Below are 20,973 nucleotides of genomic sequence, written 5' to 3' on the forward strand. Positions count from 1 at the left end.
GTGTGTGTGTGTGTGTGTGTGTGTGTGTGTGTCCGTGTGTGTGTGTGTGTGTGTGTGTGTGTGTTGTCCTTCTTTTTAGTACAGTGGAAGGACCATTTTCCTAACAAATAATACGTTGTGGGCAACGACTGCTCCATTTGGGTCCAAAAGCCTGGCCCCCATAAGAATGCTGATGAATTAGGGGTCAGATTTAGGACTAAGGTGTTAATTGAGTTTAGGTTGGGGTCAGAGAAATGAAAATGAATGGAAGTCAATGTTAAGTCCCTGTGACATTAGAAAGACATGCTGTGTGTGTGTGAGACACAGCATGACTTGGGAAATGCATTAAAGGGATAAAAGAGCAGCTTTGCTTCCTTTTAACCACTCTCTCCTCCAGCATGTGACCCACTCTGCTCTCCTTCATCAGTCTCTTGCTGGTGTCAGATTGTGTAAATGATCTGGAGCTTGTTGCAGGTTCATCTGTTTGTTTTCTACATGGATGTCATGGTATCTGCTGATTTAATGTGTACCTTCCTGTTGGCACAGCTGTAAAGAGAGGACAGGTTGACCCTCTGACTGAAACCCGCCTTCATGTCAGCTGTAGCAGCACTCTTACGATGTGTGTGTTCTGTGTGTCAGAGTAAAGCTGTGCTGTGTCCCATGTCGGGGCGACCCATAAAGATGAACGACCTAATCCCTGTGAACTTCACCCCACTGGACCCAAGCCTGGACAGGGTGGCCTTGCTCAACCGCCAGGTCAGTTTGCTCACCAGTCTGTGCTCACACTAAGGGGAAGAAAAACAGAGGAACCATATCTGGAAAACAAACCTGGTTTAGATAGAACAGTATGAAACATAGCAGGGTTTCACTCCAGTCTGCTGCTTTCTGCCCCTAGGAGAGGTACGTGTGTGCAGTGACCAGAGACGCTCTGGGTAACAGTGTCCCCTGTGCCGTCCTGAGACCCTCGTGAGTCCCTCTCCCCCCCATTACTGTCACACATTGCAACAACACTAAATCTTACCAAGCACTTTTGATTTGGCTTCTAGTTCAAATGTCTTAGTGCACTTGAAATATGACAAAACTAACTTACAAGTTAACTTTTCAGCAAGATATAGAAGCTTGCTTTAAGTATATAAAATTGATTTAAAAAACAGTACTAGTTCTATTGGCAGATATAACACAGTGAAATAATCTGCCAGTGGAACTAGTATGTTTTTCAACAATAATAATATTAAAACTGGCCCCTATATCTCTCTGAAAAGTTACTTGCAAGTTAATTTTGTCATATTTCAAGTGTACTAAGACATTTGAACTGGAAACTAAATGAAAAATACTTGGTAAGATTTAGTGTTTTTGCAGTGAACATCCAGTACTGTGTTTCAGCCTAACCACAGGGTGACTGATTCTCCTGACTTTTTCAGAGGAACTGTAGTGACTCAGGAGTGTGTGGAGAAGTTGATCAAGAAGGACATGACTGACCCCATGTCTGGAGCCAAACTAACAGAGAGAGACATCATCCCACTGCAGAGGGTAGGTAGCTGACTGGGAGGTTGCTGAAAAATCTGCTACTAACAATAAAGAGAGCAAGTCAGATCAAATTTAATTGTTCTTCCTTGAGTTACAAAAATAGTCAGTAACACATTTGATGAGGAAGTCTTAGGCAGTATCCTGTTCCTCCCTGTGAGAGCTTTGTCTGTATGTAGCTGAGCTCCAGCTGTCTGTGTTTCATCCCAGGGTGGAACCGGCTTTGCAGGTTCTGGAGTTGACCTGAGAGCCAAAGAGGCTCGTCCAGTGATGCAGGCATGAGGATGTGAGGATGGGGAGGCAGTAGCAGCTCAATGAGATGTCAAACCTGATGCATCTGTGGAAGATTTCTGCAGCTCGTTGCAACCTGTAAGCGTACAGTTCCTGTGTGTTGTTTTTCTTCGAGTGGATGCTGTGGCCTTTCTGAGTGAAATGGTAAATAAATGTTTTTTTAAGCCAAACACTTCCTGAATGATTATTTGCCTTTGTACAGTTTGCATGTTTAACGTGAAGAAAATAACGGTGGGCTCTAACTGTCAGGTCAGACGAGGCTTGTCCAGTTGGAGTTGTTTTTTCACAGCTCGTCGTGCTCCTCCACCCTCATGCCTCCATAGTCAGTGATTGTGCTCATCCTGAGGTAATCTGTTTTGTCCAGCATTTCAGACAGAGTCAGGCGTCCATCCTGATGAGCAGACACAACACATTTTTATTTCATAGTGTGTGGTTTTAAAGTCTAAACTCTTTTCCATCACATCCTTCACAAGAACACAATGACGTCAAAGAAAAACACGGGGGTTTACATTTAAGTCAACTTGTACAGAACCTTGCATAAGTATTCATACCTCATTTTATCACAGTACAGCCATGGTTCTAATAGATTGCTAAACCAAATGAAATAAAAATTGAAATTGAGAAAATGTTTTTTGTTAACTAAAATAAAACTGTAATTAACGATGTAAAACTAACTGGAACTGTTTATAGAAATAACTAAAACACTGAAACTATATCATTTTGTGTTCATAAATATATTAGGCTTTCGAACTGATGTGATTGATTCCCGATTACTGATGGATTCTTCTACATACACACACCACACACGCAGTTTACGTCAGCTGTCTGAAAATTATGGCACAACGTACTCCTGACAGCACTTAAGTTAGTCTGCAAAACAGCAAAAGTTGGATGAAATCATCCCAAATTCTCCCACTTAAAAAGATGAGGCCTGTAATTGACATCATAGGTAGACCTCAACTATGAGAGACAAAATGAGAAAAAAAATTCAGAAAATCACAGTCTTTTTTTTAAGGAATTTATTTGCAAATAAGGGTGGAAAATAAGTATTTGGTCACCTACAAACAAGCAAGATTTCTGGCTGTCACAGACCTGTAACTTCTTCCTTAAGAGGCTCCTCTGTCCCCCACTCATTACCTGTATCAATGGCACCTGTTTGAACTCGTTAAGAGTATAAAAGATACCTGCCCACAACCTCAAACGGTCACACTCCAAGTTCCATTACGGTGAAGACCAAAGAGCTGTCAAAGGACACCAGAAACAGAATTGTAGAGCAGCACCAGGCTGGGAAGATTGAATCTGCAATAGGCAAGCAGCTTGGTGTGAAGAAATCTACTGTGGGAGCAATAATCAGAAAATGGAAGACCTACAAGACCTCTGCTAAATCTCCCTCGACCAGGAGCTCCACGCAAGATCTCAGCTCGTGCGGTCAGAATGATCACAAAAATGCTGAGCAAAAATCCCAGAAAATTCACGGGGGGACCTAGTGAATGACCTGCAGAAAGCTGGGATCAAAGTTACAAAGGCAAAGTCAGTAACACACTACGCCGCCAGGGACTCGGATCTTGCAGTGCCAGACGTGTCCCCCTGCTTAAGCCAGTCCATATCCAGGCACGTCTGAAGTTTGCTAGAGAGCATTTGGATGTTCCAGAGGAGTATTGGGAGAATGTCTTAAGGTCAGATGAAACCAAAGTAGAACTGTTTGGTATGAACACAACTCGTCATGTTTGGAGGAGAGTGAATGCTGAGTTGCATCCAATGAACACCATACCAACTGTGAAGCATGGGGGTGGCAACATCATGCTTTGGGGCTGTTTCTCTGCAAAGGGACCAGGATGACTGGTCCATGTACATGAAAGAATAAATGGGGCCATGTATTGTGAGATTTTGAGTGAAAACCTTCCATCAGCAAAGACATTGGAAATGAAACATGGCTGGGTCTTTCAGCATGACAATTATACCAAAAGCACACTGCCAGGGCAACAAAGGTGTGGCTTCGTAAGAAGCATTTCAAGGTCCTGGAGTGGTCTAGCCGGTCTCCAGATCTCAACCCCATCGAAAACCTTTGGAGGGAGTTGAAAGTCCGTGTTGCCAGCCCCAGAACATCACTGCTTTAGAGGAGATCTGTTTGGAGGAATGGGCCAACATTCCAGCAGCGGTGTGTGCCAACCTTGTGAAGACTTACAGAAACCGTTTGACCTCTGTCATTGCCAACAAAGGATATATTAAAGTATTGAGATTAACTTTTCTCATTGGTCTCTCATAGTAGACCTCTGTGTGAGGTCTACCTATGTCAATTACAGGCCTTTCTCATCTTTTTAAGTGGGAGAACTTGCACAATTGGTGACGATACTTTTTTCCCCACTGTAGGTTTCTCTGTTGGAATCAGAAAATGTGACAATCATTGATGTGACATTTACACATTTATGGCAAATGGCCAAGAGGAAGCGAGGACTAAACACTGCCTGGTGTTGATCATACTGAGCTCTGTGTAAGTGGAGCCCAGGCAGAGAAGGAGCTTCATATCGCTGTTGTTCAGAGTTCTAGCACTAATGTACAGAATGTGACTCACTGAACCTGAGCGTGTCAGTAACATGTCAGTGTTTTGAGTGAGTGACTTTAAACACTGCAGCAGCTTGAATTTTGGGCTCAAATTCAGCCTTTCCGCACCTGTACTGGTCACATGACCGCACCCATTCTAACGGACATTCAGTTAGACGGCCAGGTATAAAGTTGATGTCTCATCAACTTTATACCTGACTGCCTTCCTGCATTTTTCTGTTCAGTTCTGGGTTTTCAGTTAACATGTTGGATGAAAAAACCCCACTGAAGTCTTGGTTTTAAATGTGTCGGACATCCTTGTGGTCTGTGCTACTCGACCAGCCATGTGAAGGAGCCCTTCCCTTTCAGTCTACAGTTATAAAATATAAATTGACTTTTTAATAATTCTACTTTATCAAATGGGTCAGGAGAACCTGAGCTCCTGAAGTGAAACTCATTGAGGAAAATTGTTTTTGGTTTTTTTAGCAATGAAATATATTTTAAATTCTTGAGAACTTTCTTAATGCAACAGAGTTCTACTTCCAGCAAAACAATGTCATATTTCTACCATTTACAGCCTCTTTTGATTCATACAAAAAGTGACATTTCATAAATGCTAATACACATGTTTTTATTACAGTATATGATTTTCTTTTGTCAGACTCATCTTCTTAAACACAAGCTTTTGGGTTACCTCAGATTCTAGAACACTAGCTCTGTTTGGAAAAGCACAGATCAGGATGTGATGTTCTGATCTTAAATGTGGTTTCATTGGCTAGAAGCAGAAAATCAGAATTAACAGACAAAGGCTTGATAACGGTTTGTGGAATTAATCTATATTGTGTGTGAACTGAGTTACTGACTAAATTAACCTTTCAATTATATTATTCCAGTTTCATGAAGATGATTATCAAATGACTCAGATTTGCAGCAGTGAACCTCCATCCATCACAGGTTGATGAGCTACTTTACAGAATAACTAAAGCAAAACAAAAATCATACAATACAGCATAAACACCACAAACAACATTTGTACAAAAAGACTTTAATTGTCAAACTATAAAAATTCTGTAACAAAGTCCATCCTTGACCTCTTTTGTCCCCCCAATTTCTGCTCTTGACAGCTAAACTTAAGTCACTAATAGAAATTTCCTCTCTTCTGAACATTGTTTCCTATTAAAATCCACTCAAATCCATACCTGACATTACAACCTTGGTGTGTTGTGTGATAATCTGAAAACCCAAGCGAATAAAAAAGAAAAGTCTAAAAACCCAGAAAGGACAGCCTCTTTCTCAGCATTACCGTCCTGACATACACAGTATGTGTCTGCTTCCTGTAGCATGCGCCTGGAAGCTACAAGCAGAGATGCACCAATCAGAATGCAGAGACAGATTTCATCTGTTGTTCAAAGAAGGAATACAGTTAAGACCATAATTATTCATACTCCTGGCAGAATAAGGATTACAGTATTTTGGGGATTTTACCAACATGTTTCATCTGACTGGTTGTAATATTAATATTTTGTAGCAGCCCAGGCAGAGGCAGCATTGACAGAATATATGAAGGAAGTGAACTCTAAAGACTTAGCTCATCAACAATTGTCAAAATAAGAGAGAAAATATGCAAAACACTGCTCAGTTTTTATAAGATGGGTCTGACTGCTGTAACGTAAATGATGATTTTTTTTTTCCAGTTTTTGAGAAGGATAAAAGTTTTCAAATGTCAATTTTTTTCCCCCAAACCTTTCAACTCAATGGCACCAATTCACAACATATCACGTCAAGTATTTTGAGTCTGTCTGTGTGATTGGGCTGAATTTACTTTTTTTTTTGCAAATCAAGTAGACATTCTGATCTGATTCTGGTCAAACAATGCAGCCAAGTTCAGTTTGTTATTTGAACAGGAATCCCAGCAGATGGACCAGCAGCATCTACTCCTCCTGGATGAACACGTATCATCAACGGACAGTCGACTGGTTTGAGTTGTTGACTGTTCAGCTTTTCCTCATGCTGAGTATGTGCTCATCTACTGACAGCTGCTCAACTCATTTCAGGAAAAAATACTCTGAAAGTTCTGATGAGGGTAAGAATAATTTTGGGTTTCCCTACAAGAAACAGAATTGAAATAATATGTTCTTGTAGCTTTCCTGCCAGGAGCGGTCCTTAAGAACATGCAAAGGCAATATCACACTGAGAGAACAGTTCCTAAAAAACAGGGTTTTAAGAAGACAGAATTCACATTTAGCGTGTTTTTACATCTCATACCAAAAACTAGCAATAAAACAACCATCTGTGTCTTTTCTTTAGAGAATGCAGATCACTGAGATTTCCAAAAGCTTGCTAGCATTTCCAAAGCCAGCATGTTCTGCAACATGAGCAGACACACTGCTTTATTGGTGCAGCCTTCCTGTTATCTGCTCAAAGTGCCAGCTCCCTCTTAAAGTTGGCAATAATTTGAAACATAAGAAACATGTGAGAAGCAGTTTGAATCTTCTCTCAGTAACTATATCCAAAACAAACAGCATCAAAGAGACCTGCTAGTGCTTAGGATGGTTCAATCCCTGATCAGGGTTAAAAAAAGAGAGAAGGATTTCTGTGTGTGACCGGCAGGTTACTGCTCATATCTGCTGACTTCTCAGTGCATTTCTAGTTGTAAACTTTCCATACATGAATAAAGGGGCATGATTACCCAAGACTGCCGCATAATGAAGAGTCAAAACGTTAGAGACTTAAGTGAACCCAGTCTAACCCACCCTATGCCACCCTAACCCCAAACTTCCCAAGGACACTTCATCAAAGTTCGTCATGTTTCTTTGTTAAATCTTCACCATAATTGGTCGCCTGGCTGCCCACAAACATGTTCCAATTGGCCAGAATTTCCTTCTTGGTGATTTTCTCGTCCTGTTGAGTGATTACAGCATTTCATCCAACAAGGGTTGATTGGGAGGTGATTGAGGGAAGCAGGAGAAAGGAGGGATGAAGAACAGAGAGAGAGAAGCTGATTAATAATGAATTTAATTAAGCAATTATACATCGCTGTGCTGCCAGCAGAGGCAGAACAGAGTCAGTCTAATGTCTGGAGTCAGGTCCTGAGTCAAGTCAAAGTCCCAAACAAAATGTTACGTTTTAACCCGTCATTTAACTCAACATGCAACTTAATCGCAGTAATGAGTTCTTTTGACTCCATGATTCAACTAGAGAATAAAATCAGTTATTTTAACAACATTAACCTTACAGTTATAGTGCATAGTCTGTGGTGAAAAGGTAAAAAGTCTTTGATTTTATCAAGTCATGTAACTAATTCATGTTGTAGAAATATGAATCTGGTGTCATGTAATCACAGCCAGACAGATCAAACAATAGAACAACGCTTTAAAGGGATCCTTTGATTCCTTGGTCTGTTTGGGTTGATACAAAAGTGAACTGTGCAGTGGAACATTTTAAGCGCACACTTAGGGATGAATGCACCGTTTCTAAGCAACCATGCATCTACCTTGTTTGTGTCGGTCTCGTAGATCAGATGCTTGGCCTCATTGTCAGCATGGTCCACCTCTCCTGGTAGAACCCACTGGGCCACTTCGTTAGCATCCAGGTAGCCATCCTGCAGCATGAATGAAGACAGAACCTTATTTTATCTGGCTGGACAGAACTGGACCAGAATCAGCAGCAGCAGCAGAACAGGAGACGGGTAGCAACAAGTCACCACCACCAACTGGGACAAAAACCATCATCGACTGGGACAAAAACAAGCACTGACTGGTTGGTTCCTCATCAAAAGATTGACTGAAAAACTCAAATTTAAAGGGACAGTGATATGTATTTTCCAGGCACATTGTGCTATGAAATTACCGGTACACTATCAAGTAACTACATTGTCTTCTATTATAAAAAGCTTTTTTTTTTCTTAATGAAAAACTGAAACGCCAACTTCTTTAAGTCATATTTGATTAAACTGGGCCTCTGTCTCTTTAAGAACTCCAGCTCTATCTGAAACTCTGCCTTCAGGAAGTTATCACAACATGGCTACTACCTTATTAACAACCTTTTTACCAGCACTTCACTGAGAAGTAGCTCCTATAATGAGCTCAGCAGATCCACAGTTCCAGGAGGTGTTTGCCAATTGCTACTGGCTAGTCTGAAGGAGCCGAATAGGAGAGTGGTGGGTGACAGCCACTATGTGAAGAGGAAGTTTGGAAGGAGGAGCTGTGCCTTGAAGGCAGAACTCTGTCCATCAAGGCATTCTGCCATAGCTGAATGGTGATAGTTTGGACACACCATCATCATGGTGATGTCAGAGCTACAGTGGTTGAGATCAAAGCAAATCCATGTGTTAGAATGGCCTACTCAAAGTTCTGACCTAAAACTGCTGAATAACAGTTTAACATTTCCCTGGAAATTTCCAATTGTTCTTCCACATTATAATCATACATGACTGTGTTGGCCTGTCACATCAAATCCTGAGAAAATACAGTAACGTTTTAAGACATGATAAAATGTTACAGGTGTGAGCAGCTCTCACCTTGTTGACGTCTCTGAACTCTCCAAAGTGTTTCCTCTCAGTCTGGACCCAGTCAGGCTCCGACTCGCTGTCCTCCGATGTGTACATATCACCTGGTGAGGGCAGACATGATGAACACTGGCTGGTTCCAGTGCAGAGGTCACTGGTCAGACTGGAAACAGGGCTGACCTACCAATATACTCGTGGAGGTTGATCTTTCCGTCACCGTCCTTATCGATGTCCTCCATAGTTTCCTGTAGAGAGAACAAAGTGATTTACTGAGTTTCATTTAAAGGGTCAGTATTGTGTGTTTTCCAGGCACATGGTGCCATTTTATAGCACAATCAATGTTACAATGTTACCTTCAGTTGTTATGAAAATGCTGTGCTTGTCAAATATGACCTAAAAGAAATATGACTTTTAGGCAATTTAATGCCTTGAATTTGGGCCTCTGTCTCTTTAAAAACTCTTACTCTGACATTTCCCTTTGGCCACAAAAATATTTCTTTTTCAAGCCTTTAACATTGTTCTTAGAAGCAGTGCACTCAGAAGTACGTCGTATAATGAACTCAGCAGATACTCAATTCCACCAGGTGTTTGCTAATTGCTGCTGGCTAGTCTGTAGGAGCTCAGTGGGGAGTTGCAGGGGAAAGCTGCTCTGTGAGGTTGGAAACCGCAGCTCTGAGGAGAAGCTTCATCCTAAAAGGTGCTAGGTCCCCCCTAACATTTTGCACAGCTGAATGGTTGCCATGGAGATCAAAAAGGATTTCTCAAGCAGGCATGAAATAAATAAAGCAACACTTAAGGTATGTTTTTGATGAGGGAATAACATTATAACATGATGTAAAGCTCAAAAGTAACGGCCCCCATGATTTTGACACTCTGATAAAAAAAAAAGTTCTTGAATGTTTCAGTCATTTTTGCAACTGATGAGGCCAATATGTCACAGCATATATTACTGCATACACCAGTAATAACATGACCAACTGAATAAAACCGACTGAACCATTTTTTCACTTGTTACATCACAGCCTGAGCTCCACTGGCCCCTTCAGGTCAGCTCATGTTTCTGGCTCCACAGTCACAAGCAGATCAGTTGAATTTTCTTATCAAATTCTACTGGGCAAAACCAGGTGTTACTCTTCAGAGACGGACACCTCGATGGTGTCAGGCCTGAGCTCTACCTGCACCACTACGTCCTTCATGTAGTCAAACTCCTCAGGATGCAGGAAGGCAGTAAACTCCTCGCGCGTGGCGATGCCGTCACGATCTTTGTCGGCCGACTTGAAGCGTCTCTCGTCCCGGGCCAGCATGGACTTATAGGTGTCTTTGTCCTCAATGTCACTGAACTCCTCACCTGGACAGAAAGCGGCCTCAACTGATTCTACAAACTCTGTTCAGTCACAGTTCAGCGAGTAACTACCAAAGCTGATTATTGCTGTGTTAGATGAGACTGAGTGAAGTAGGAAGTCGGACAGGAAGCCCGTGTTACCCAGGTAGTAGCCATAGGTGGTGTTCTTGTACTCCTCCCAGGCGATCTTGTCGTCCCGGTTCTGGTCGTAGTCCTTCCAGTGCTTGTTGACGTTCTCCTCGATGTACCTCCTCTGCCTGTGTTTGATCCACTGGTGCAGCTCTGAGTGGGTGACGTAGCCGTCCTTGTCTGTGTCGATCCGGTCCACGATTTTCCTGTAGAGACGAAGTCAGAGGAGACGAAACTCACAGTTAGTCACTGAAAACAGAAACCACACACAGTCTGTTGAGAAACATGATTATTTCTGAAAGTCTAAATTATTTTATTGAGGTCATTTCTTACACAGATCAATTTCATAAAAGTTCTTCTTGACATTAGACTGAGCCAAAATAATATTTTAGTCTGCAGATTATGTTGCTGTGATTGTCTAAATATGGAGCTTATGGAGTGATTAAAAACTTGAATAGTAATCTTATTAAACTTTTTAAAAAATTAATCCATGTCATTTGGATGATGGTGGCGACAGCAGGTGGGAGTTTGTCCCTAAATCGATGAGTTGCCAGTTCGATTCTCGCTCCGTCCGTCTCTGTCCTGATTGGACAAGACACTTCACCCACATTGCCTGCTGGTGGCACCGATGCATGGCAGCTGTGGCTCCTGAGTGTAAGTGACTGTAGAGTGAAGCACTTTAGAATCTGGACTTGATAAAGCACTATACAAGGATATTTATTGTTTTTTCAAATAAAAAAGGCAAAATTACTGGGGGAGTTTACCTGCTCAAAAATAGCATCAGAGTAAATATAAAACATTGTCATCTAACTTATGCAGAAAAGGAATTTGGAAAATATTAAGAGAAACTTAAGATTAAAATACAGCCACATAATCTGCTAATTTTTCGGGGGTTTGTTATTTTTTGTATAGTTCTCATTAAGAAAAGAAGAAAACCATCAAAATAATTAAGCAAAATTTGGAGCAATGAGGAACTGGACCATTACAACTTACCTCACTATGTCAGCACTTTAGATTTTCTCCTGGAATTTCCATCCAAGATCATAACAAACTTATAATAATTACTCTCCATTTTCAGATAGAAATGAAAAGGCCTGTAAAATGACCCGAGTGTTTTATGTCCAGTGATGCTGTGAATCGCCAGACCAAAGCAATGATCAACCATATTCATAGAAACCTTAAGTTTTAATTTGTCACCAAATGATAAAAGAAAGCTAAACACCAGCCACAACTAAATTAAAACAGAAATGATCGTTTTTCTACAGAACCAGGACTGTCAGAACCTACGCCAGTCGGTCTTTGCTCTCCTCGGGGGTCAGCTGGTCAAATGTTTTGGCTTCCTCTTTGCCCAGAAAGGCCTCATGGTCATACTGGTAGTTCTGACTGTCGTCGTGGACGTGGTCGCTCAGACCGGCCTGGTGATGGACCCTCTTCTCCTGAGCAGGGACTGCTAGAGCAGCGGCAGCCAGCAAGTACAGGTACAGCAGTGAACTCAGCAGCATCATGGCCGATTTCTTATGACTGAGGTATGAAGAAAGAGAAAAATAAAGAAATATGGCAAAACAAATTCTGAGAAGGACATGACACATGGTTGAATATTCCTCCATCTCCAGGTTGACTGGGTCTACATCGTCTACACCATGTTTTGTGTCAGGCATCTGGAACATACCAGGTCGAAATATGATCCGAACACAAGCCAAAAGCAACTTTTTACAGCATTTTATTTAATAAAAATAAGGCAAAATGTTCAACTCCACACCAATCCAGGAAGCTCTAGGACCAACCTGAAGCTTTCATTTGAGTCGCGTTTTCCTTTTGGGCCTCATCAATGAGAGAACGTCTGGTTCTCTATACATCACTTCATTTTCTGGAAGTTTTCACACACGCTTCTGTTTACAGCTCAGCTAAAGTCCAAACACGGCATTAAGGCACCTAGCCTCACCTTTGACCTTACAATACCGTTGTAGGTCTGTTAGGGTTACTAGTATTAAGGTATACCAAAGCACTGCTGGTCAGCTAGCAGAAAAAAATGGCTGCTTGCACTTTTTCCTGAAAATTAAATTCAGTAATTTACAGATAATATGATTAAAAACACAAAAAGCCACAACAAGGGCTGCAGTTATCACTGATAAATGAATCATTTTAAATGTACAGCAGACAACATGTCTGTCAGGCCAGAACACATTTCACCAATTAGATAATATTAGTGTATTAAACATTTTTGGGCACAACACATAAAGATTCATTATATTCTGACTAATAAGCACTAAAAAAATGCTACTAAATTTAGCATATTCCTGCTTATATTCCAAAGCCTGAAAAAATAAACACTGTAAATGTTATAAATTATTACATATTGGTTCACTCATAAGGGCTGCACAGTGGCACAGTTGGTAGTTCTGTTGCCTTGCAGCAAGAAGGTCCTGGGTTCAATTCCCGGCCTGGGGTCTTTCTGCATGAAGTTTCCATGTTCTCCCTGTGCATGTGTGGGTTCTCTCTGGGTACTCCAGCTTCCTCCCACAGTCCAAAAACATGACTGTCAAGTTAATTGGTCTCTTTAAATTCTCCCTAGGTGTGAGTGTGTATGATTGTTTGTCCTGTCTGTCTATGTGTTGCCCTGTGACAGACTGGCAAACTGTCCAGGGTGATCCTGCCTCTTGCCTGAAATGTTCACTGGAGATGGGCATCAGCAACCCTCCTGACCCACAAGGGTACAGAAATTGGATGGATGGATTCACTTATAAGCCTTTCAACATCTAGATTATAAAAACAGGATCAGAGCTTAGCAGTGCTTCTCTTTAGACGAAGCCACTAAAATATCTGACTGCCACATTTTTCTTTAAGATAATCTATATAAGACTGTACAAATTGAAAGAAAAGTAGCAACATTTTTTTTCTCTTCTACATTTCATTAATATGTTTGTGGAAATACTGGAAAATCTTCATGGTTTTCATGGTCAGCGCCTGAAAGAACCCATGACCCCCTGTTTTACCACCATGACATGATGGCATAGAGGATTATTTTGTTGACATGCTTAGTTTGGTTTTCACTAAATCTGTCAATTTTGACCTGAAATTCTTCCTTATCCCAAGGTCACCTTTTTCTCACATTATGTTTAGATGAAGCCCTTTCCTGACAACCCTTCCAAACATTACATATTTTTCCATTCTTCTGATTTGAACACCACAGGCATCAGCATTAACACTGCGGCCTACACAGAGAGAGCTCAGGTTGAACAACCTTAAAGGAAAAAAAAACAGCAACTATTCTGGAAATTTCCAGGCATAGTTGATCTTTGCCACAATTAGTTGGTGGGCTTGGAACTGCTTCTCATGATCATCATGATTATCACTGAACCATCTTTCTGACAGGCAAACTACCAGAAATCCGGTTTGTATAAAGATGTTCAGACCTGCTGATCAGTTAATCAATGCATTTGATCAACTAAGGCTATAAACATGAACACAGAGAAAGTTCCCAGTAGACAGACAGAAAACATCTTGAGTCATTTTTAAAACACTTGTTGGCTCCTGGTAGGTGAAGGGTCAGCACACACTGACAGCAGAAAGTCTCAGTTTCCTGAAAGCCTCAAATTATCATCATTGAAAACATTCTTGTTTCCTGCGTGCACTGTGTGTAGGGTACTAACGGAACCATGACATCTTTGACTAGATGTGGAGGTAAGCTAACAATAAGCTAACAGTAAGCTGGAGTATCTACAACAAAGTTTAAAAGCTCACCAGCTCTCTGGCAGCAGAACGGTCCTCCTCCCACAGCACAGCTCTCAGAACAGAGGTACGCGTTGGCATTTTGCTTCTTTAAATAACAAAGAAAAAGGGGCGGGACTTCTTCTGTGGCTAACCAATTACCGACGCCTTGAAGAAAATCCCAACCAATAGAAAGTGGCACATAGCAGGAAAGTATTGTATGATAGATTCTTATTGGCTGGATACCGCCACGTTGTCACGCGCCCCACGTCGGAGTAACTTTTCCCAATTTGTGCATCCTTCACTTCCCACCGCAGAACCTTCTGCAGGCGCTGTCCCGGAAGGCTGGGCTTAACAGGACCAGGAATACTTTTTATTTTAAAGAGACAGTATGGTGTGCAACTATGTTAACTTTTTTTTTCCTTTTCTTTTTTTAATGCTATGTATATATAAAAAAATTACTTAAATGAAATGTTACTGAGTAATTTAGCTCCTTGTAATTGGGCCTTTGTCATTTTAAAAACTCCGGGTCTTTCTGAAACTCCACCTTTAAGAAGTCATCACAACATCACTCCTCTATTAACCCTTGAACAACATTTTTACCAGCATTGCACTGAGAAGTAGCTCCTATAATGAACTCAGCATTTCCACAGTTCCACCAGGTGTTTTCTAATTGTTAGTCTGAAGGAGCTGAGTAGGTCAGTTATGGGGCAGGACTGCTCTGTGAGGTGGAAGCTCAGAGGTTTGGAAACTTCAGCTTTGAGGAGGAGCTGCGCCTTGAAGGCGGGGCTAGGTCCACCTAGGTGTTTTGCACAGCTGGATGGTTGCCATGGAGATTTTTTTTTAATCTCCATGTACGCTGGTTTTCTAATCACTGATAGATTACAGCTGATGTCTTGACTTTCCAGACCTTTCTCCACCTCCCTTTCTGAGAGTTCAGCACCTTTTCCCCCATTATTGCACATACTCAAGTTCTGAACTTATTTTGGTTGCTTTTTTGTATGGATTACTTGAGTTGTTACCAACACCTTTAGAACTATGTATACTATGAAAAATTGTGACGAGTTCGTTAACTAATATGACTGTAAACTCTGAGGTAGTAATCAGACAACTAGTTACTGACTGCAGAAATTAGTGAGTGGTTCTGTTTGTTTCTGCTCTTTATTGTCCATTAATAGAATAAGTTTGTTCTTTCCATTCTTGGAAATTATACATTTCTCTATTCAAAAACCCTTTTTATCTTGTAATATTCTGCTTTTTCTTGGAGCAAAATTCAGGAGTTTTCATTGGAATAATACCACAATTCTAAAAACTGAGATAAATGCTTGATGCATAATAGAGATGATAAATGTTAAACTTTTTAAACATTTTTCCTAAAGTAACTTCATTGATAATAATCAAGAAGCACGGTGTTAATTAAAATGGCATTTATTTGTCGCAATACAAGGACAGAATGTTTTATAGACAACAGTTATTAGAACCAGCTAAAATAACATCAAGATCTCAGATCACCAGTGGAAGTAGTTGACTTGTTTAAAAGGACGACATCACAGGGATTCTGTGTAGTACTGACTGACAACAGACGGGCACTGTTGTCATCACTAACACCATGCTGCACATCAGCCTGCTCATACTTAGCAAAACCTGACCCAAACCCTGTGGAATAAATATAAGACATTACATTAACTGGAATATAGTTTATAGATGACTGTTATAAAACCAATAAACATGTACTCATGTATGTAACTGGATATTATTCTAATTTAACTGTAGTAACAAAATTAACTGTAGCTACACTTTAAATGAAGCCGTTCACATTCCTAACACGCGCTTCATTAAACATTCAGGGACACAACAGAACATCAGTTTGGCTGTGAAACGGTTCTGCTCCAAATTCTCAGCTTTAACTCAACAGGGACCAGAGCTGTGCTGTCTCTGTGCCCTGTGTCCATCTGCCTCAGGAAAAACTCTACATTTCCTCTGAACTCTATAATAAGGACGTTTGAGTGGGGGAAACTTGCTCTAGTATGCCTCTTGTGGCCACTAGAGGAAAAACAAATGTCTGAAGTGGAATGGCCACTGCATGGCTGGTGCTGTTTGGGGAGATTGTCCATCATGTAAGCTACAGATATCACACCTGAACATGTTCACCTTTTTCTGTTGATATAAGAATTACCCAGCATGCATTTCTCTGAACACATGTAGATTATGCGCAGATAAGTCACAGTAAGAAGCTTTTCTTACAGAACTTGCACCATTAACCATTGTAATCAAAACAAACCAAAAAAAAAGTAGAGAATCTTTAAACAAGGCAACTCTGCCTTTTAATGTGCTTAGAAAAGTTTGAATCATTGGAATATCTGTGACATCTTGATTAAATGAGAAGTCAGTTTTACTCTTACAGTTTGATGTAAGAAATATTAAATAGAAAAAGTCGTCAAGGGACGCATAAATTAAATAATATGGGCATATTGAAGCAGCCTAAGACACTGTCGTAGTGTGTCAGGATTCAGGTTTGTCTACAAGGCTGAACAGACTCATTCCCAGACAGGATAGCGTTAAACCACATGCAGGCTGCTGGTTTGCTTTTCACCGTCAGGGTTCTGCATTCAGGATCATATTCAGCCTTTCTTCTAGCACACTAAATACTTTGGTCCTTCATGCTTAGGATGGGGACAGTCTTATTATCATGCAGCTACATTATTATCTAGGGCCTGGAGTCTGTTACAGGATCGCACACATCCTTATTCAAATATTTGCAGACATTCTGCAGCGTCTTCCTGTAGAGCGGACGCTGTTCTCTAGACGAGGTGAAGATCAGATCCAGAACCCCAAAACTGACGACACAGAACGGTCATGGAGTAAACGGTGAACGGGAGACAAATTTGTTTGAGCTGTTAGAGCTGGATGCTAACTAAAAGGATGTGAAACAGCTGCGTGGTGGAAATCATGTTCATGTGCTTCACCAACACCGCCTGGCTGAGGTGGCCAATAAGCAGAGTGGTTTACTTTGGATTTCTGGGGAACAGCTGGGGGTCTGCTGTGACTTCATCCAGTCTGCTTACAGCCTGATCAGTCTCTGTGGGCCAACATGAACCCAGCTGAATGACATAAAGAATATCTTAGCTGATTTATTTTAGGGAAGCATCTTCATTTTGAAAATGGATCGATCCTCTGGTCTAAACTCTGCATGGCTTACTGGCTCTGTCTACATGGCTCCACGAGTAAAAGAATGTAGTTATCTGTAATATCTAAGGAAAATTGCAGTTTTAAATGTTATAAACCCAACAGGTTCTGGATGTTTAAACAGAAAATTTGTAGGAAACATGTTCTCTGTGCTTATCACGACAGCCAGATTCCCTAAATCTGTCCTATGTAGGTTCTGCTTCAGTTCCTTCAGGCACGGCCTTTATTTGTTCTGAGCCAGGACGTCGTTAAAGATGTTGAGGAAGATGTGGACGTGGTACTCCTTAAAGACGAGAGCAGGACGGAAACGGATGGACTGGTCCCCACATCCTCCCAGGAGCATGCCTGTTGGCGACAAACACGGTTACTGTTACTGTGGCCTCCTGTTCTTTACACAGCTTCAACATAGATATAAAAACACGCTTTAGTTTGAAATTCTTTACTTTTTATTTTAAACTTTGCATGTGAATTTGGTTTAGTAGGAAAGTTAAATTTGTGGGTTATGCCCATGAAAAAAAACTTTTTTTTTTTCAAGCTACTTTTGGTGGAGGCAGTGTGATGATGTGGGATGAAGAAAGAGGAGATTCTGTATTAGGATCATATAACACCACGTTTTAGACCCAAACTGTCCTACAAGAAGTTAAACACATGGCGGTTTATCAGTCTACCTCTGGAGGAGAAGACGGACCGACCCAAACTGAACCCCTGTGGGATCAGCATGGTGGTGCTGGCCTGATGTGGATGTTTACAGGAGGTGTGAAGCCCTCTGGTGGTTAAGTGAATGAATTGTTCAACTGACATCAAGTCTTGTTTTGTCAAACCTTAATCATCTAAGCCTATAAATGACACCAAAACAAGCCTAGCACCATCACAGAGGAAGTGACACAACCAACATCTGCTACTAAATCCAGAAATACATTCTTCCTACATTATGGAACCATTTCAAGAAAAATGTACCTTTGTCTCTGGCCTGCAACAGCAGTCTGTCTCGCGTGGCAGCGTCCCGCACATCAATGGCACAGAACGTCCCCTGTCCTCGAGCTCGGCTCAGCAGGCCGGGGTACTGAGCCTGGAGGGGGGTGGAGGGTTAGCTCGTTATCACAGACATTCACATTATAAAAACACCAACAGTCTGAACTACTGCAGCTCCTTAGGATTTTTTAAATACTTCAAATCATTCACTTTGAAGATTTTTCTGAATTTTAAAAGGTAAAGCTTACCTTTTAAAATTAAGCTTTACCTTAAAGTATACCTTAACTTTAAAGTATTCACAAACATTTCAATTTTTAGATTTTTTTTTTCCAAGATTCTGAGCTTATAGTGAGAGATCCCAAAAGATTTGCAGATGTAACCGCAGCAAAATGTGGTTCAAGAAATGAATGCCACACTTTTCAGACTTTTATTTGTGAGAAAATGCAAAACTCTGGATCATTTTACTGCAGCTCCACCTATTTTGTGCTGGCCCTTTATTAAAAATCCCAATAAAGTACACTGAAATGTCTGGTTTTAATGTGGAAAGTGTGGAAAAGTTCAAAGAACTATGAATGGCAACCATTCATATCAAGGCATGTTTGTTCTATCTAGGTAATCTATTGCACTTAAAGTGTAAGTAAGACTTACACTTTAAGTCTTACTTAAAGTGTAAGACTTAAAGTGATTTCAGTCATTTTATTAGCATAAAATGACTGAAATAAAGTGATTGTTTCAGAGGTTGGCGGCATTGCTGTGAACGGCGTTGCTGTGAGCGGTGGTCTGCAGTACCTGCAGCTCGTAGAGGCCATTCAGCAGAGCCTTCCCAGAGCGGGTCACTTCCTCCAGGAGGTTCTCTCTGCGGATTACGTTAAGAACCTCAACCAGGAACAAGTTCTTGGACGGGTCTCCCATCCAGGTGTTAAAAATACGGTACGGCTGAAAAACAAACACCACAAGATTATTAATACGAGACGTTTTTATCCTGGCATCTGATCTGATCTAATCTGGCAAATAGCAACAAACCCGGATTATTCTCTGGAAGCTGTAGTAGGTTTGTAAAGTGTAAACCAAACTTTTGCTCAGGGTTCTGACCCGGTGATGCTGCTGCACAGGCAGGCATGATGGGAGGAGCTACTGGGTGGTGGAGATGGAAGAACCAGATTGGTTCTGGTTGTAATAGCTGGAAATCAAATCCTGGAAGCCGTCATGTGTTGTTCAGAGGTGCTGAACAGTGACAGAACCATGTTGTGATACTAATTTGATCAGTTACAAACATCAGAACCTTTTCCCCATCGCCCCACAGAGGAAAAGGTTCTGATCACTTAAAATGTCTGAGTGTGATTTTATCTTTCATTATTTTAGAAAGCTAGCTTCTTCATATAAACTCACTTATTCTCCATACATGGTGTCATAAAGTGTGACTCTTTAGAAACTGCGTTAATATACATGATATTATTTAGATGTTTGTGTTTTTGTTTGCAGGTCCAAAAACGCCATCATTTAAAAAATAAAATATACTTTTTTGGGGAAAAAAAAAAAAAAAAAAAACCATACACACAAGTATGTATTAACTACACCAAATGAATATGCTATTAATAAAATGCATATACATTTCTTTTCCTAAAATGTATGCATTATTTTATAATTGCACATAGTTTAATATTTGATGAACTTCCTGTAGCTGCAGCACAACAACAGCTTTAATAGAGCAATCAATTGGTATTTTAATTAAATATATAACTTCCCATTTTAATGACTAAATTTCACATAAATATTCTATTTACTTACTGCATTGTCAGATCTACATAAGATAATATATATACATTTGAATTTATTAAATACATTTATTTCACATATCCAACATGATGAATTTTAAATATTTTGCATAATACAGTGTATGGTTGATGTTTTCAAGTTGGACCTGAAATCAACAGCTGACTTAAAAGTCCACTTTTCAGCCGCTGACCCACCTTATCGGCCTGCAGCTCGTCCTTCTGGTAGTAACCTCCCGTCAGCAGCTTCTTACTGAAGGAGACGATCTCTGCCGGGTCGTCCATGCCCCAGTGCTCATGGGCCCAGAACTTCCCCGTGCATCCGCCGCCGGTCTGGACCTCATCCACGTGAAAAGCACAGCCATGCTGAGGAACAAAACATTGGAATGCTGAGATGTGAGACAGTGACTGAATGAAGCTGAGCTTCATGGTGAAGTCATTTACCTCTGAACATGTCACTTCTTGGCTTTCATTTATTAAATATTTGTAAAAATGTAAAAGAAAAAAAAACATAAAATTTGTTGTCATTATGTGTTGAATGTAGTTTTTAAGTAAAGGAAAAATAAATTTTTTTAATCCATTTTGGAATAAGGTTGTAACAGCAAAATGTGTAATTGTTCTGTCAGCCTGCTCCGGGGCAGCTGTGGCTACCATCCAGTAGCTCACCATCATCAGTGTGTGACTGATTTCATATAAAGCCTCTGAATGTCCCACTAAGAGCACTATTGCTCTGATTTCATTTGCTTGCTTTACTGCTCCGTTCTTCCCTCCCATTCAGGCAGAACTGAGGCTGTGAGGCCTCAGCAGGATGGCTGACCTTGCGTGAAATGTTGCGGAGGTTTCTGAAGAAGTCTGGGGAGGCGTGGTTATCTCCACCTTCAGCCTGAATCGGTTCAATAATGATTCCTGCAACAGGTTTCCCTTTCTGCCTCCACTTTACAATCAAGTCCTCCACCTAGAGAGAAACACACACACACACACACACACACACACACACACACACACACACACACACACACACA

At 40.8% G+C, this 20,973-nt stretch overlaps 3 protein-coding genes across 6 annotated transcripts in view; 1 reads left to right on the plus strand and 2 right to left on the minus strand.

Moving 5' to 3' along the window:
• Positions 1–1,962, plus strand: part of nosip (nitric oxide synthase interacting protein) — a 6,158-nt gene extending 4,196 nt beyond the window's left edge. The window contains exons 6-9 of the mRNA XM_007575608.2: positions 619–735; positions 875–945; positions 1,401–1,509; positions 1,714–1,962. Of these exons, the coding sequence (XP_007575670.1) occupies positions 619–735; positions 875–945; positions 1,401–1,509; positions 1,714–1,785 (369 nt within the window). The 3' untranslated portion in view covers positions 1,786–1,962. The remainder of the gene's footprint in view (positions 1–618; positions 736–874; positions 946–1,400; positions 1,510–1,713) is intronic.
• Positions 1,796–14,160, minus strand: rcn3 (reticulocalbin 3, EF-hand calcium binding domain). Of its 2 annotated transcripts, none has more exons than XM_007575605.2 (8): positions 14,055–14,160; positions 11,601–11,834; positions 10,326–10,519; positions 10,018–10,190; positions 9,027–9,087; positions 8,855–8,946; positions 7,829–7,936; positions 1,796–2,185 (listed from the first exon to the last, which is right to left on the minus strand). In XM_007575605.2, exons 2-8 carry the CDS (start codon positions 11,816–11,818, stop codon positions 2,078–2,080), a joined length of 954 nt encoding a protein of 317 aa, XP_007575667.1. In that variant the 5' UTR covers positions 11,819–11,834; positions 14,055–14,160; the 3' UTR covers positions 1,796–2,077. The 2 variants fall into 2 exon arrangements, with proteins under 2 accessions (XP_007575667.1, XP_007575669.1); XM_007575607.1 differs by lacking the exon at positions 1,796–2,185 and adding an exon at positions 5,368–7,236.
• Positions 14,161–15,433: 1,273 nt separating this feature from the next.
• Positions 15,434–20,973, minus strand: part of abat (4-aminobutyrate aminotransferase) — a 28,156-nt gene continuing 22,616 nt past the window's right edge. For 2 of the 3 annotated variants that reach the window (XM_016662658.1, XM_016662659.1), the window contains exons 14-18: positions 20,769–20,906; positions 20,150–20,317; positions 18,969–19,115; positions 18,165–18,276; positions 17,431–17,552 (exon numbers count right to left, since the gene is read on the minus strand). In XM_016662658.1, the coding sequence (XP_016518144.1) occupies positions 17,431–17,552; positions 18,165–18,276; positions 18,969–19,115; positions 20,150–20,317; positions 20,769–20,906 (687 nt within the window). Of the gene's footprint in view, positions 17,553–18,164; positions 18,277–18,968; positions 19,116–20,149; positions 20,318–20,768; positions 20,907–20,973 lie in introns of all 3 variants that reach the window. The other variant, XM_007575610.2, reaches the window with a different exon arrangement.

This window comes from Poecilia formosa, unplaced genomic scaffold (assembly GCF_000485575.1).
Source record: "Poecilia formosa unplaced genomic scaffold, Poecilia_formosa-5.1.2 Scaffold383, whole genome shotgun sequence".
Classification (NCBI taxonomy): Eukaryota; Metazoa; Chordata; class Actinopteri; order Cyprinodontiformes; family Poeciliidae; genus Poecilia; species Poecilia formosa.

Bases quoted from the DNA above. Each gene is read 5' to 3' on its own strand.
- rcn3 (XM_007575605.2), bottom strand. From the start codon at position 11,818: ATGATGCTGCTGAGTTCACTGCTGTACCTGTACTTGCTGGCTGCCGCT. The intron at 10,191-10,325 runs GTAACACGGGCT...CTTTCTGTCCAG, and splicing joins CACCTATGGCTACTACCTGG to GTGAGGAGTTCAGTGACATT. The intron at 8,947-9,026 runs GTAGGTCAGCCC...TGCCCTCACCAG, and splicing joins CAACCTCCACGAGTATATTG to GTGATATGTACACATCGGAG.